This window comes from Camarhynchus parvulus, chromosome 2 (genome assembly GCF_901933205.1).
Source record: "Camarhynchus parvulus chromosome 2, STF_HiC, whole genome shotgun sequence".
NCBI classification, from domain to species: domain Eukaryota; kingdom Metazoa; phylum Chordata; class Aves; order Passeriformes; family Thraupidae; genus Camarhynchus; species Camarhynchus parvulus.
Window position 1 is genome coordinate 85,473,389 of NC_044572.1, and position 17,448 is coordinate 85,490,836.

Consider the following 17,448-nt stretch of genomic DNA (forward strand, 5'->3'; position numbering starts at 1 on the left):
ATGACACTGTTGTCTGGTGGCCAAACAAGCTACGGTCCATGTTTGGCTGTTGATGTTACAGAGGGTAAAGAAAAAAGCATTCAGAGGAGAGTCAGTGTAGGCAGCTAAGCAGGCGAAATACACAGGGAAATCTTTGGGTTTAATATGAAAGAAATGTTTCTACTGCTCTTCCACTGCACTCCTCATACAGTTCATTTTGATATAGAAATAAGGATTGGGTGATTCACTGAGACCTTAAGATCCTAAGGTATTCCACAGCATATGTCTAGAAATTACCACTTACCACCATGGACATTTTGCATATCAAATCTGAGAAGCCAGAAAGAATGCCAGTGATAAAAACTGACTCAAAAATCCTGTTGGCTGTTCTTTACCAAGGAGACCAGAGCATTTTCTGAAGTTTATTTCTCTCCTGGTACTACTTTTTGGTCTTTTTAAACTTAGTTTTGGCAGTTTCATTTAACCTTGCAGTGCTTTAAGCTAAGCGTTGGTAAACTTGGGAGATGTTGCTGATCAGTACTGTAGGAAAAACTGGGTATCCTAAAAAGGCTCTCATGCAGCCCCTGGTGGTGTTTAATAATACAAATAATCTAGGAGAAAGGAGTGAGCTTTGGAAAAATGTTTACAAGTGAGGGTTTGATAATGGAGGAACTAGAAATGTGGCATTCCCAGCTCATTTGATTAACATCAGTATCTGATGAAAGTGATTTGATAATCAGAAATAGACCCCACTCATTCAACCTGCATGGTATCAAATGTTCAGATATGCCATATTCTTCCTTTATCTTATCCCCTTGTTTTCTATGCCAATCCATTCCCTTCTCTCACTCCTGATCAACCCTTGAGTGTGACCACCCAGTTTCAGTTACATGGACTGAATATCTCACTAAATGAGAGACCTTAATTGTGCTAAATGATGCAAGAGCTCCTTGACCACTCTTTGCAATTGGTTTCTTTAAGATTAATTTCCCCTAGAGTTCACTGTTTCTAGGCTCCAAATGTATTCTGTTCAATATTAAGTCACTGTTTATGCTTTGCATGAAGCTTGAACTTCTCAGTGTGCATTTTGTACTTGAAGAACATTAAAGTGTGAACACCTCATTTGTGTCTTGAATTAAAGCCCATCCACCTGAAAACCAAAGCACCAGTAAAACTAGGAGGACGCTGATGCTCAATGTGTGCAGTCACAGTCACTTGTTTCTGAATAAAAAAGGCAATCACAAATTTTAAAATTCTTGTCAGGGCTAGTGTTCAGAAGACTCTATGGAAAATTAAGAAACAAGATTTTGGCTTAGATTTATCATTTAAATTCAGCTAAAATGCTGCAGACTACCAATAGCAAAGAGGGCACAAATGGCGCTAGGATGGGGGAACATTACAAAGGAAAGGGGAACATGTATGAAAACAGTCATTTTAATGATTTAAATCAACTATAAAGTAGTTATTTTTATCGTCTTTTAACTTTGGTTGAGGGAGAGAGTTTTAAAAATTAAAAGATTCTCAAAGGATTTAATAGTGATAAATTCAATAGATCCCTATAAAGATCCCAAAGCTCTTTCAAAAAATTCTTATGAAATTATAAAATAATAGGGCAGATGATACTTGCTATGGACTGAAAATCAACTGATACAATTTCAGAGAAAAAGAAATTCTTAAGAAGCTGGGGTATTTTTCCTTAAGACTTTTTGTTGACTAAATGTCAAATGACAAATGTATTTTTGCCTGACTGTTTGGAGTTGCTGTTGATGCTCCCATGAGTTTGGCATACGGCATTACTCAGTGTTTCTGAACTTGAGGCCCTAAATTGATAGCAACTTTTGATTCGATTGAGCTTGCATGTTAACAGGGGATTTTGCAGCTGAAAGTCTTGTGTAATTACTGATTCTAATTGTTTGTATTTTCTCTGTTGTTTTTTGCTTTGTTTTGTTTTGTTTGGGTTTTTTTTTGGTTTTGTCTGCTTTTGGAACTCACGACTGTGCAGTGAGAAGGACACTAAAGAGTGGGCTAACACCAGAAGAAGCCAAAGCACTGGGCCTCATCAGCACTTCTGAGATGCAGGTTTGACATCCCAGAGGTGGCCACAAGAAGAGCCGATCATCTGAAGCACACAGGCTGACAACCCTTCAGCGTGGCATTGGACTGCCAGCCTCCTCTGCTGCTCCCAACATCCCTTCCTCTGTTAGTTCAATTTTAATAAGCAACAAAAAGAAAACCCCACATCCAGGGCAGAAGAAGGGTGTGCCACAGCGCAGCATGACATCCAGACGGTAACTGAGGAAGCATTTGAGTGTTCCTAAGTGAAAGCACATGGCTGCTTTTTCTCCTCTGGTGTGTTGATGTGGGTAGGAGGGGGCTCTCTAAGTTATCTGTCATTATGTGAGCTGTGTTTACGTTGGCTTTCCTTGTGCCCTGTTTTAGTCATTGTAAATGTATGGTGTTTTGTCAATGCAAGGAACAGTCCTTAAAGAGGCAAAATAACTCCTGTTACAGCAACCCATATTTCCCTCAAGCAGATTCATTAAGCAAAGATGCACAGTCTGTGCAACCCTGTGGTTTGTTGGGTATTTTATTATTTTGCCTCCAAAGAATGTAAAAATGTATGTGTACCTTTGTATATGTACAGAATGAATGTGTGGACATGTGTGCATGTATCTGTACATATGCAGTCATGGTGTGAAATCATGCTTTTGCTGAAGCCAGCTGGACCATGATTTTCACTGTGGGGCCTTACTGTTCCACCTGGACAGGAGGAAAAGAATGTCTTTTTTGCAGGAACTCAGTGTTGTTCAGTGTGACTCACCCTGTGGGGCAGGCCATGGCCTGCAATACAAGTGGAGAGTTTAGGATACTGAATTCATGTGCATTAATGCACACCCACACTGTACATAGCAGCATGCACACAGAGGAGAGAACACAATTCCCCCCTCTTGTTGAGCTGTGGTTGTACTCTGCATTTGTACAGTCTCAGAGAGATCTACGTCAGCAATTTTACATGCTCGATAAATGCATTTGGATGCTAAGATCAAGAAGTTTTGTTCACTTGCCTGTGCCCTTCATGCTGCTTTTCTCTGCTGCAAGATAACGTGGTGGTGATTTTATTTCAATTTCATGAATCTGAATATGAAATAGCCCTGCTAAAAAGCCTGCTGTGTTTTTGCTGTTCTTTACTGGTTTTTTGTGATTATCCTTGATACCAGTGGAGTGAGTACTACAGTAAACAGCTCCAATATATTTGCCCTTATCTCACAGTTTTATAACTGACTTTTATAACTGCCCTCAGCATGTTTGAAGAACCTTTAGTCAACCCATCTGCCTTTAAGTGGAGGACATGTACAGCAGTGAAGATTAATTGAACAGTCACCCCAGCCAGTGAACTGCAAACTGCAAACAACAATAACATAAAGGGAACTTTTTAAGCCAAAGTCTGTATATGTCCAATAGATCCTCAAGGATGCACAAGATTGTCTCTTTCCATTGCCTTAGCTTCTCAGATTAAGGGTATGTCTGCACAGCAGTAACAACTAAGACTTTCTTCAAGCTGGTTAACGGAGGAGCTGCAGCAGTTTAGTCATGGTAACAGGGTTCCATTTTGGCTGCAAAACATTCTTGGAAAATAGAGTTAAATAATAATCTGTGCTGGGGTCCTAATGCCATAGCAATGTTGCTTCTGGCACCCAGGCTAGGTCAGGTATTTCAGATTATTCTACTCTGCTCTCTTTAAGGACAGGATAGTCAGTGGAGATTGTTCAAGAGAGTTGAACCAAACACAATAAACCTCTGAAACCATGGTCATCCATCACATTGCACTGAGCACAGCATCCAAGTGATGGCAGAGCCAGGTAGGTGGCAACGCTGCAGAGAGACCTGTGGCTGAACATCCTACCTATGCTGTCCACACTCTTGATTGTAACATTTCATTCTTTGTCTGCTGATGCCTTGAATCTCCCATAGAATAAAAAGTCATTAATGAGCAATGGTTCTTAAGAACAGCATTGAGTTTGATGTGGTTTTCCCCTCAATTTGTTAAAAAACCAATTTTACAAGTAGACAGGAGGTGGTAGTTGGGTAATCAATACAATATGTTGTGTGTTTGAAGGCTATGGAAAGGAAGGAGCTGGTTAGGAAACAAAATGGCATATAACTAATTTCACTGTAAAATAGGCAAGACCTATGAGCATCTGGATTTTAAAGTGGATCTTTATGTGCTGCTCACCACTATGGACTTTTAAAATCTTGCTTAAGGATGCTTAGAACAAAGAACTGAAGGTAATGGGGGTTCGTGGAGGTGTTTGAAGTCTGAAAGAAGAGGAAGACACCCTGAATGTAAATTGTCATGTTGAACTGTCCTACTTGCTAAGTGATAAAAAAACCAAAAATGCAACAAAGTACATTTATGCTGTCAGAGATTCTATATTTGATTGGAGGTAGAAAAATCAAACAAGTCTTTAAAAATTAATATTTTAATTAAAATATGCTGAATGTGCAAAATTCGTGACCACTTGGCTGTTGGTGGCCACTTTCGAACAGGGAACAAATTTGTATTTCATTTAAGCATAGTACAGTATCTGTCTCTGAGACATGCCATAGCTGGTGAATTACTAATGGTTGGGCAGATGTATTTTCCAAATTGTGCAAAAATTGCACAAAACTTTATATGCTCCTTACCAAGGAGAACATTAAGTATGGGGAATAATAGAGGTTGGGATAGGTTCAGTGAAAAAAAAAGGTGGTTTCTTTCAGATTCTCTGGATGTGTCTTACGTGTGAAGCAGATTCTTCCTTTTCTGTTCTTCCATGGCATTTGTTTTTTGGTTTGTGCTCTCTATCTGTAAAACTGACAGCAAATTTTCTGAGGAATAACTTGGTCTTGCTTATGCATTAGTATACAATCAGATCAATTCCACTGTCCTCACCATTTATTGCAACAAGATGATCAGACACAGTGTAGCACAGTAACTACAGGATTTCCTGTAACTACAGATTTCCATGTTGGTTCCTGATAAAAAAGACCAACTAATCTGTAAGGGGGCAGTATTTCCTCCAGAGTGCCAGCATGCCCTGATTATGGAAATAACATTTCTTCCCCTTCATCTAACTAGTGGATTGCAGATGAAGTGGAGGAATTCATTATATCTGTATGCCTCCCTCTGTCTAGTGAGGTTATAACCTTCAGGTTTTGAGCTGCTGCCTGCCCTTCCATGATTGGAAGAGCCCACCATAAGGATGTAACTCTTGGTTTAAGACAAGTTTTGTGTGAGATATGGATTGCTTTCTGACAAATATAAAAATCTTGGATACACAACGTAGTAACACATGTTCCCATTTCTCACTCAGAGATCCATGAAGGCTGTTTTTAAACACTTGCAGCCATAATAACTACCTCTCTTCCCTTTCCAGTAGATATGGTCAGCTGCCGATGCAGTGCCCAGAGCACTGTGTCTGCTTGACTGCCACCATAAAGCCTTCCTGATCCAGATGCTGAGGTAACCTTTAGCACATGAAATAACATGAAAGGGAAGCTATCCTAATTTTCTTTCATCTCACTTGATGTTTAAAAATGCTTTCTATAATCTCACTCCCAAGTGGAGACAATGCTCAGTAGCAGTTGCAGTGAAGAAACCCCCAGGGAATGCTTGTGTGCCACACTCAAGAGTAAAAGATCCCTCACAAAAGTTAAATTCATCACTCTTCACTTTTCAGTCAGGCCAGGCACCAGATTCATGGATTCCAGATGTTTTATAGCCCCTTGGCTGCTATGTATGACCTTTCTGTTTGATAGCTCCTTGTCCATAATCCAAAATCAACAACAAAAAAAAAGGTGGTTTAATGAGGATCTTTCTTTCTCCCTTAAATACTGGAAGTAGCTTCAAACATGGTTTTAAAAATACGTTTCTTTTTCTCTTTTGACACCCTTTTTTAGTGAATCTTTGCAGTGGTTGATTCTGTCAACAAAATAACACATCAGTTTTGTAGATAAACAAGAATTTGACTTTAGCGTAATGGATCCTCACATATCAATATAAAGATATGAGTTATTGTCCCAATTTAACAGAAATTTTGAGTCAGTCATGATGTGAGTGAACAGCAAGGGCCTCCTGTAAGGTTCCACAGGACAGCACCTTAAATCCCTGGTGTGCTGTGCTCCAGATGTACCCTGGCCAACCCTAAAAGCCATTGAGAAGTTACATTTGAGGACTTCAACAACCACCGCAATGTCCAGAGGCACAATGCCATTGTAGGTGCAGGAATGGTTCCTTTTGTCAAGCACCTGCCCTGCAGCAGCCTCCCTGGGGATGTAACCACAGCAAGTGGCTGTCCAAAAGGCTTTAGAAGCCATGGGGCTGAGGGCAGTTGTCTGTGTTCAGGTTCACTGTGCAGCTGTAGCTATTGCAATGCTTTGATTTCACAGAGATGAAATGGGAACAAGGAGCCAGCCCACCAGTTTCACATCCCTCATCCTTCCTCCTTCCACTGCAGCTCATGGGCAGGTGCACGCACTGCCTGCCTCTATCCAAAGGATGCACGGGGACATGGTGTTAGGCAGAAGCAGGAGCATATTCCTCTCTCCTTTTCACTCCTGTAGCTCACTGCACATGTTCCAATCCTCCCATTACCTTCAAGGCAGGCTCAGTGTGCACTGGTGGGCAGCCTGACCCCAGGACACAGCTGGATGTGGCTCTGTGCTTGCAGCAACAGGATGCAAGAAACACTTGTTTAAGCGGAAGGGATATGAATGTTGATGTTCCTCTGGAGGAGAAACTGCCAGGTACTTACAGGCTCTGAAAGAAAATAAACTGAAGTGGTTTTGAATGAGAAAATGCTTGGTTGTAGGCAACCATTGAAAACCATTCACAAACATTTGAACAGCATGTAAGGCCCACCTTCCTTTGCTTCAACTGGGGCAGCAACTGGCTCAATTGGCATTTCAGATGTGACCCCAGGAAGTTTTTGGCAAGCAGTTTAATAGTTACATAGCAAGGAGTTTCAGAGATGTATAGTTTGAAGTTTATGCCAAAAAAAAAAATTCTAATTAGTCCCATTTCACATTGAGTGGCAGATAGAGATATATTTTGTTTAATCACTATCTAATACAGAGGCTTCTGTGAAAGAAAAGGTTTATTTGTAGCATTGGATACATTTCTCCTTTTTAAAGACTGTCTTTGCGCATATAGTGTCCTTTTTTTGTGAGCTGGGAATTGTAAAAAAATGTAAAGTAGAAGAGGACGTGTTTCTTAGACAAGGGAGAAATACTGTAAAATTGTGTAAATGTCACTACTCATGTTTTTCCATGTTCTGTGTAGCATAGTGTAAAATAGGCTCTCCAGCAGTGTTATTCTGTGAATTGTAATTTAAAAAACAAGCCATGCATGGTCAGAGATATTATCTACAGGTCCTTTTGGTTGAGTATTTGGATTTGTTTGTTGTTTTCTCATTTTAGATGAATTCATTCTGTGTTAAATTTAATTGTCCATGAAAATGCATTTTTGTTTCTGTTCTATTTCATAAAGAACTTGAATTACTCTTTTAAGATTTTATTACACACGAAGCTCACCTACCATTTGTATTGATCCTTCAGAAGCTGTGTCACATTTAGTGTAAACTAGGGGGGATTTTATTTTTATCTGCCTCTTCTCCCCCCACTCTTCCCACTTAACTGTCTGGAAAGATCCAATCACACCCTATTTTTTTTTCTGTGCCATGCAGGGTCAATATGGAAAACTGACTGCAGACCAGTGTCCAAAAGTTCTTGATATAAGTAGTTAAAAAGCTCACCTCTACAGCATTATGTAAACACATCTTGCAATAAAGCTTTATAAAGCACTGACTGGGCTGGTTCTGGTTTTGTTGATGAAGCCAATCATGGGAGCTTGGGTGGAAAATGGATGGGAAGGAGGGTCATGAATTGTTTTTCTTCATATCCCCCATGTGCCTGCAATGCCATCATGTGGACATCAAAACAGCTACCAGTAAGCCATCTGAGTGATCATAAAAAGCTGGTATTTTACACCTAGTTCCACAGTTTGAGCCTAATTCCTAGTGTTGAGACAGGAAAGTGAAAATGTGTCTCTGGTTCTCCGGGCTTTCAGTACTCCAGCCCTACAAATCCTCACTTAAACATACATGGGAGTATGGAGCTTGGAGTTGGCTCCTGCCTAAAAAATACTCTGTGCACAGAGCACACAGCGCACAGGTATGGGATTTGCAGAAGCAAACATCAATAAGATGAAAGACAACCTCTATGTGGAGAAGCTTTTGACATTGCCTCTGCATCAAGATGTGAAACACTGTCCCTGGCAGAGCTTCAGAGCTGTAAAGGTGGCCTGTAAACAAGACTTGCCTTCAACTTGGCTGAAATACTCTTCATGCATCGTTGTGGAATGAATTTTTCTGGTGGCTGCCTATGAGCATGCCTGGAGAGGCAGTGATCTTGCAGTTTTCTCTCTTTGCTGGTCTCTGATGCTTTCTTTTACTGCTGTTTCCCAGCACTGGAGAGAGGCTGAGTTGACAAACGTGGCTTCCCTGCCCCTACAGAAGTTGAGCTGAGCTCTGCCTGAGGGTTCAATAAGTATGGTGACAAGGGGGTCAGAGTGACTTGTAGGAACTCAAAATGCTCAGACTTCCACTGCTAGTCCTGGGAAAAAGTAACTCACAATTGCTCTTTTGAGTTGTACTTGTAATGAGGTCAAAATATATTATTCAAAGACAGCTGCACATGTTCATAGCACCCTGGAAAATAAAGTAGGTTGACAGAGAGTCTGAGAGAGAATTCTCACCTGTGGTTTCTGAGATTGTAGGAGCTGATATACAGGGTAGGTATGTAAGCCTTCCTCCTTTTTAATTAGTTTTTAAAGTTATTTCAAATTAAAAGGTGCTTTTTGGGATATGGCTGCATCCCTGAAAGAGCTGCTTAGCATTCCAGATGCACTGGTGTAAAGTCTAGGGGATGAAAGGCTACTAGCCAGAAATGTGGTAATGCTTTTTAAAATAAATATATAAACCAAGTTTATTGGCCAGACACTTTTCTATCACAGCATATCCATTAGCAGTTCTAAATTCCAGATGTGCACTGACAATGCGTACATATATTTTTCAGACCTGGTGCCCAGTCAGAACTCATTTGTTGTCACAGAGAAGCCTCTGGCCTGTAGTCAGGGTATGAGTAAGTATGCAGATTATCCATTACAAAGCTGCATGCCCTGGTTTATAAACCCTTCAAAACAGTTTGAGAACACACAACTAAAGAAACAAAAAAACAAACAATTTTTCCTATCATAACTTCTCCAAGTTTTCTGATGGGAATGCAGTTTGGAAAAGGGAGAGGGCTGTTCTCAAAGCTTCACCTCTTGCGAGTTTCTCTGCAGGAAATGAAGAATGATGCCTGTATTGGCATGGCTCTGATGAGACAGACCTCTGCTGGGAAATCCCAAAAGGGACACAGCCTACATGAAGTGTCATGCCAGTGAGGGCCTCTCCACAGCTTTTTCTGAGTGAATTTTGAGTAGGAGCAGGACTCATCCATCTGGAGAGGTATTCTGCTCAAAAATACTGATTTCTCAGTTTCCAAGATTAGGAGTCCAATTCTCTCCAACACCAACCTCTCTCCCACTGCTGCCCCAAGCCTGCTCTCTTGCTTGAGCCAATCCCAGAGCCTGTAATTTGTTATGTATCTGCAAAACACCATGGAGCATGTCACTGTACAGAAGATTTGTACCAGCACTGGGGAGGGTGAGGCTCTTTGAGTGTCCCAGGACACATCCATGGGCATATCCTGCTCTATAATTGGTGTTATAATGAGCAGAAATGCTTTAAGCATGTGCCAAAATCTTGCAAAGAGATTTGTAGCCCTCTCTTGGTGAGTGTTCAGATCCTTCTGCCTAGAAAACAGACTGGTCTTGACTTCTGTACATCTTCTCCTTTGTTTGTTCCATACTTAATAAAAGAAGAACAGCAGTTAACAAGCAACAAAGGAAATTAACTGTCAGTGAAATCCGCAGTACTCAAAACTGGACAAACTTGAAGGCAAAGGTGAGTCAAAGCCGTGTCATAGCCTCCAGTAAACATTTGCTCGTTCCATCTGAAGGCAGCATTAGCCAAGCCTATCTTGGAAGAGCTCTGCATTTGCTTTACAGCCCTGGTTTGAAATCTTATCCCTGGTACAGGGAGCAGAAAGCTCTGCCAGAGCCTGGCAGGGCTCAGGTGAGGGGCCAGCAGGTGACAAAGGGTCTGGAATAGATCCACCTCTGGAGTATATCCACCATGGTAAAGGCATGCACCATGACTGCCTGTTGGGTGTAAATATGTGTACTATGGACCTTGGAGTAACCTGGGAAAACACATTTCTCCCAGGAATCAGAAAGCTTCAGCAGGGTAAAAATTCTCTTTTTTAATAAAGCAATGAAGTACTGAGACTTTTGAACAAGATCTCAAAAAAATGAATCCTCCTTCCATCATTGTCCAGGCTTCCTATAAACATGCACTGGGAGGCTTAAATAATCTTGGCAAGATATAGCAAAGGAAAATTATTGTTAAAAAGAGGCCCTGGATATTGTTTCAACAAACTTTTTCCTCACATAAACTTACGGAAAATTATTGACCTCACAGTAAAGTCAAGAAAGAAGGAAACTCTTCTTATAAAATGTCAAGATACATTTTTGAATGTGGACTAGACTGCCTTCACACAGGTCTGTCTGGAACACCTCCTAGATGTACTGCATTAATTATGGGGAGCAACGGCTGCACAGGTTAATAAAAAAAAAAAAAACTAAATAATCCCTGTATCAACAGTTCTGATCTAAATAAAACTAGCTGTGAGTGTAATGATAAAGTATATTGGAAATCAGGCAATAGTGACCAAAGCCAAATGAAAATTTGATGATATTGGCTCTGTGAGCAGTGCAACGAGCCTGATGGACATCAGCAAGCCTGAATCAAGCCCCCAAAGATAACTATTACAATGTTAAGCTAGACAGAAAATTGAATTTCTTCTCTGGCAAAAAAGGCCCTAAATCACTTTAACCTCACCAGTAACACTGGGGAATTCTCTTTCAAGAATGGACAGCACACCATAGCCTGAAAATAAAGAGTGAATCCTTGTTTTCAGAGAAATTATCTCAAATGTGTTCAGATTACAAGTATGTGGGACAAAACACAGTTAGCATCCAAAATTATATGGTCTGGAAATTCTGCATCTTTTTAGAAGCCAAAACACTACAAAATCTGAAAACAAAACCACCTGAAGCAGCCAGGTGCCTTTTTTTTTTCTTTTACTATTGAATGTGACAACCAGTAAATTTCCTCACAGGAAAACAAAGTTTCAGTAGAAACTCTTTTACTGTTACAAAATTTTTACTATTTCTTTACAGAAAGACACTGGTAGACAGTTTAATAGAAACTAACAAGTTTAAGTTTAAGGCTGGTCTTAAGAACTCTGAGAAGTTTCTTGCTAATCAATTTTGCTTAAGGTAAATAGTTACTTCTCCAAATCTGCATCCTCCATGCAAAGCTAACTTCCACCATCTTTAGGTTTTCTTAGTTTTCTATGATAGGAATGACTTATCTGGCACACATAATGATGAGCAAATACCTTACTATTTGCTAATATCCTAGAAATCTTTCTAGAGGTAATCAGGGTATTTATAAAGTTGTGATTACTTGATATTAGTTAATCTGAGAGTGGACCTTACATTATGGTATGTAACAGATAAATATCCATATTTTCAAATATCTCTCAGCAGCATTACGTAATTTATTCTTCTGTCACACCTCAAGAGAATTTTTGAATATGCAAGTGGATTCTATAATCTGGTAACTTCTTATCTTGACTTCAGAGCATATTTTTTCAGGGTGGGAAGAAAAGGAGATGGTAATATGTGTGGTTTAACTTTGGAGATTATTTATTGGTAGAGGAGATTGACACTATTAGAAAGTAGCAGGGTTTACTGCTCTTTGTATCTTTCAGAGCATGGCTCTCCAAACAACGAGGCCAGAGATCTAAACACACTGGGATATGAATTTCCTGAAGAATGATCAGCACCTATTTCTTACACATTCTTAGCGTAAGAAATCTTCTACAATCTCTTGTACAATCACAACTTCTTATGTGTTTGGACATCAGAAGCTGACATGGTCCCAGTAAAGGGGAACACTAGGGTGCATATGAAAATAACACTCCATCAAAGAGCACTTTCCATGGCAGAAAGGATACAGGGAAAGAAGGTATTTGGGTAACAGAAAGGAAATCCAAAATTGACAGTATAGCTTAAAAAGAAACAAAGTCAAGGACAAGATTCTTATTTTGATATACAGGCAAACCCAACAAAGAAAAGCGCAAAGATCATTTTAGCAACAGCTCTTCAAGCATTGGACTAAATGAAGCCCAAGTGCAGCAGTGAGTTGGAAGGCTGGGAAGGGGACATTTAGCTTAATGTGCAAGGTAGAAAGGCTTACTTGTAGAGAAGTTTTGTATTAAACTACATGAAAAGAAGAAGGGGATTGATTATGACCTCTGTCATTATAAGGAGGGAGGGACAGTTTGTATGTACACAGGGAGAAGATAAGAAAGGGGACATCACACAGGCTGCTAAGTGGATTTGCCTTAACAGACTATCTAACCTGTTTTAAGAATTTTATAATTACCAAGACTTCTTTTTTGAGGTGAGCAAAAAATGTAAGTGCAACATAAATGAGGCATGACTCCAAAAAAAGGAGCTGCTCTGGGCCTTGCTGCCTTGAGACAATCACAAATTCAGTGTGTGTCAGTGAGGGCATCACCCCTTGTTGGGCCATAATAAAATCCTAACTGGAGAAAATGGGATAATCCATGGTTCTGCTGGTGTTGCACCTCTGTCTGTGTCAGGAGTTTGTATTCCTCAGGCTTTGAGAGGCTGGACTCTGCTGAGCATCATCAGCTTCATGGCCTGTGACTCCCTTTGTCATTATCTATATTGAAGCAGCAGAGGACAGAGAAAAGGCCAGAAATTCTCCCTTGTAACAGATACTCTTCTCTTTTCCTTGCATCAAGTAGCCTTAGGGCTCCTTCAGGTAACATTTTGTACCCTCAGATGGCTAAAAAAGGATACAGTGCAACTGGAATTGGTGAGAACAAGTTGGAGGCTGCAGACAAGATGCCAAAGAGCCTTTTGGCCCCAGCAAGAGGGCACGGAGAGCCCTCTCATCTTAGCTGGGGGTTGAATATTGTGGAGATGGCTACAGTGTGCTTTAAATTGGACCAGATCTTGGTAAGAAGTATTTCAGTACACACCTAGGAGGATTTAGCAAATGTAGCTCCCCTAAGTAAGCAGAAGTTAGAGCGGGATTATGTTAGTGGTTCTGGATGCTCAGGGAAATGTGCTGTTGATCACTCCCCTTGTAGCCAGGGATCTCACTCACAGAACCTTCAGTCAAACCTGGGGTTGTTGTCTATGTCAGTCACTCTTTATACACCCTGAAGAAGGTTTTCTCTCTTACTAAAGCATTTGGGTCAGCAGACACAGGCAAAGTTTAATGCAATTCATCCCCAGCTGCCAAATCTGATCAGAGGACATAGGAAGATGACAGTCAAGAAGCTCTGTGGTCTCCCCAAGTCAGACTGTTAGCAGCTTAACTTTCTCCTTGGCAGTTAAAAGGGTGTAATTGTGGAGAGAAAGCAGGCTTGCTTGTAGAAAATATGTACGTTTTCTGCATATAAGGACCATAATTTGCTGGAAACTCTTAAAAAATCTTTACTGAAGGCATACTGTTTCTGACAACATTGCCATCTCTGCAGTATTTAAGGGTAGTTTTCTTACAAAGTCAGAGACCAAAGAGAATAAGTCCTTGAGAAATGTTTCTAAGTCCAGGTAGGAAATGTTGGCTTTCTCTTTCATCAGCTTAAAGGTTCCAGTTACTCATCATCATATGTCACTGTTTCTGTCAGTTCTTTATTTTTTTTTGGCACTAGGTTCCAGGAATGCATTGCAAGTGATCTATAAGTTTCCTTGTGTGGTCCCTGACACCAGAGTGCTGACCCAAGAGTAAGAAGAGGCTCCTCAGAGCAGAACCCTGACAACATCCCATTTGCCAACTAATACCACTGTGGTCTTATTCTGTGTTTCCTTCCTGGGGCCCAGAAACAAGTAACCACAGGGTGAAACACTCATTTTTTAATGTCATCTTCATATCTACTACAGAAGCTACTGCTAGCAAGTGAGGGAGACAAATAAGCTCATGTTCTCCTCTAGTTCATGCCAAAAATATTCTGACTTTATTCTATGATTACTGGCACAGAAAAATGTAGAGGTTTTGAAAAGGAGAACTTCAATGTGAGAGTTATAAAAAAACTCATAATGTCAAAGGGAAGGAGGTAAAATTTGCAGTGATGGACAGGACATGATGGCACTCATACGATGATGCATTATAGAATCCAGTCTGCAAAATCAAAGCATGGAGTTGGAATTTCTTGATGAGGAAAATAAAACCAGCAGTCTTTGTAAAGGTGATTAGTCTTGGTGAACCTCCTGGAAAAAAAAAGGAAGAAAGAAAATTCACTTTTTTAAGATATAGAGGTAATAGATGGGTAGGCTAAGCAAATCTTGATATAAGGAATCGAATTTGCTTGGGTAAAGGAATAATTACTTATTATCTACAGTTTGTTTATTGTAATATCTTCACTGGGAATTTAAGACCTAGAAAAGTGAAGCTGGAATAGTAAAAGTCAAATCGATAAGTCTGTGAGCCTTACTAGAGGGAGACTGTTGAAATCCAGTAAAAAAATCAAGACAATTTAGAAAATTATAGAAAACACTTGTACTTCAGAAAGATTATAGGGTGCCACTGCTAATATCAATACTCATGGTAAGAGTTCAGTAATGCTCAGTAAAAGGGAGTTTAAAACAAAATGCTCTGATGTGGTGCTTTTGGACTGTTAATGGATGCATGATATTTGAATAGGTGATGGATTAAATTTTGTAGGCAATTATGTACACTCATCTCTGTGGACTTGGCAGATAGGCAGAAAACAGAACTTGAATTTGTTACTTCTTTAGTCTGATATAATTATATTGTCTTACTTCTATGAGCCACAGGTGTAAGTTTGACCTCACAGCACAAACTGAAGGAGAAGAGACTTTCTTCCTTTTACTTTGAACATTAGACATCTTTGCAATTTGGAGCTCTAAGCGCATTTCAGAGTAGACTGTAGTACCACTGGATACAGAATTGTTTCTGTAACACTTAGTCAGGTTTGCTTACCAAGAGTTTGATGTTGAACCAGACCAAAGGATGCTTGTGTTCAGAACAGCTGCAGGATAAAACAGCACTTTGCCACAGCCACAAGGAATAGAGGCAATCTTTCCTTGTTCCCATTATAAAACGTGAATGCAATCTCAGTGCACAAATGTCTGAAGCTCCTTGGCTGTCAGTAAAGCCTGTGTTATTCTTAAGTGGATTTTCAACAACAGATACTTCTGAGACGTTTTGAATTTGTAGCCCATAATAGCAAATGACTTCTTGAAAAATACATAAGCCTTGAGAGCAGTCCTGTCAACATTTTAAATGTGGCAACCAATGAATACACACTCTTAACTAAGAGGAGTGTGGTTGCAGGATAACTGCCTTGTAGCAGTTTGTGTTTTCAAAGTCTTTACTTATACTTGGCAGAAATTGCATTATCCACAGTTTTGGAAAGAACTTTTGGCTGAAGTTACTGGCTGTGATAAACCTTGTGCATATAGTTATGCCCAAAGTAGAATTGGCATTGACATAGACCACAAGTCCTTGGAGAGATTTTTTTTTTAAATTATCATAGTATTCTCCCTGTGTCACCTCTGAAGTTTTAAAGTTGGTGTATGAGTCTACAAAATATCACTGCCATCTAAAATGTGTGTCTTTTACATTACAATGGACTGATCCATGATGTCAGGTGGAGTAGTTGCAACTCCCACAATTTCATTGGGTGTAAACAAGGGATTTAGTATTTATTTATTGTCCAGTTGCCTCTCAGTACAATGTGCCAATGACAGTTTGCCCAGATGTTCATGCAGTGGAGCAGAAATGGAAAAGAAACAAAACAAAACAAAAAAAAAAAAAAAAAACCACACAAAGAACCAAACCAAACCCAGCCTGACCAAACCCAGTAATTCTAGAAGGTAGTCCTGAAAACTGCCCCAGGGATTTTGCATGGGGAACTTCCCACTGCATTATACTGCACATTTGATTAGCTTCTCATGAAGGAGGGTTCTGAAATGCAGAGCTGATGCCACCCCTCACACAGGTGCCAGGACAGCTCAAGTCACCCAGACATCACCTGCAGCACCACCCACTAGAGACATGCAAGAGCACTTAGATAAAGAGGCTTTATGAAGCTGAAAGCATCTTTCATTCGGTGTGACGTGCTCTCTCTATGCTGCAGATCATATCTTGGCCAGGACAAGCAGGGAAGCAAATTTTTCTCTGCTTTTATTTGAGTAGCTCTCCAAAATCTGAGGAAAGTAGAGAACGTGTCTGAAGAAAGTCCTTAACTAGTGCCTTTAGAGCACGAAAAGCCCAGCTCAGAACAGGTAATCATCATCTGGCTTAAGCGAGTATTGTTATTTTCACCTCCTCAACCTGTAACATATGCCAGCAGATGATCTGCATGCATAAAAACACCCTTGTAAACAGGCATCAGCCATGTGGGACTTGTTTAAATGAACTTATTTCCTATGAATGAACTGAATTCCTACAGAACACATTAATTATATCACTGTCTTTGAAGATCTCCAGCTGCTTAAATGCCATATTAATTTTTCCATTTAGTTTCTGGGGGATTTGCAGAAGCCTGCTGTAGTCCAGTGTGTTAACCCCCTTACCCTCCCTGACTCCTGCACAGTTTGGATTCCTGCTGGTATTCAAAGTATTACAAAAAGTTAATTTCCCTGGACTAAAGATCACTCAGCAAAAAAATTCAGAACTTTAGCATTCAAGATATTCAGGATTTTTTCCTAGTTTCTCTCACTGAATACTGCTTAGCAAAGTGGTTACAAGCTTACTTTTCTCTTACCCTTATCTTGTTCTGCTTCTTTTCAAATGCAGAACAGAAACATTAGTGTCATATTAGTGACAGAAATATTAGTGTCATATTAGTGACAGAAAAGACTTCTCCATCAACATTCCTACATAAACAGCCTCCCTATTACAAGAATTAATGACTAGTATATTCAGATTTCTTCTTAACATTCATTGCTCTGCCAGACATGATTTCTGTTTCTACCATCATCTTATTTTTCATTTGACATTTGTCACCTAACAGATTTCACTTTACCATTAAAAAATTATAAGATTTTAGCCAAAGTTATCTTCTTTCCCCATTGGATAATTAGGAAATTCAATTATCTAATCAGCAGCTCTCACTGAATTCTTTAAGTTTTCATTCACTTTTTTTTCTCTAATTTCCATTTTCCTTTATTTCACTTTCACAATTTTTAGACTTAAA

The 17,448-nt window shown here is 39.8% G+C and overlaps 1 protein-coding gene across 8 annotated transcripts in view; it reads left to right on the forward strand.

The window, feature by feature from the left end:
* Positions 1–7,820, forward strand: part of FHOD3 (formin homology 2 domain containing 3) — a 374,923-nt gene extending 367,103 nt beyond the window's left edge. For all 8 annotated transcript variants that reach the window (XM_030944141.1, XM_030944134.1, XM_030944138.1 and 5 more), the window contains one exon: positions 1,982–7,820. In XM_030944141.1, the coding sequence (XP_030800001.1) occupies positions 1,982–2,064 (83 nt within the window). In that variant the 3' untranslated portion in view covers positions 2,065–7,820. The remainder of the gene's footprint in view (positions 1–1,981) is intronic.
* Positions 7,821–17,448: the final 9,628 nt, after the last annotated feature.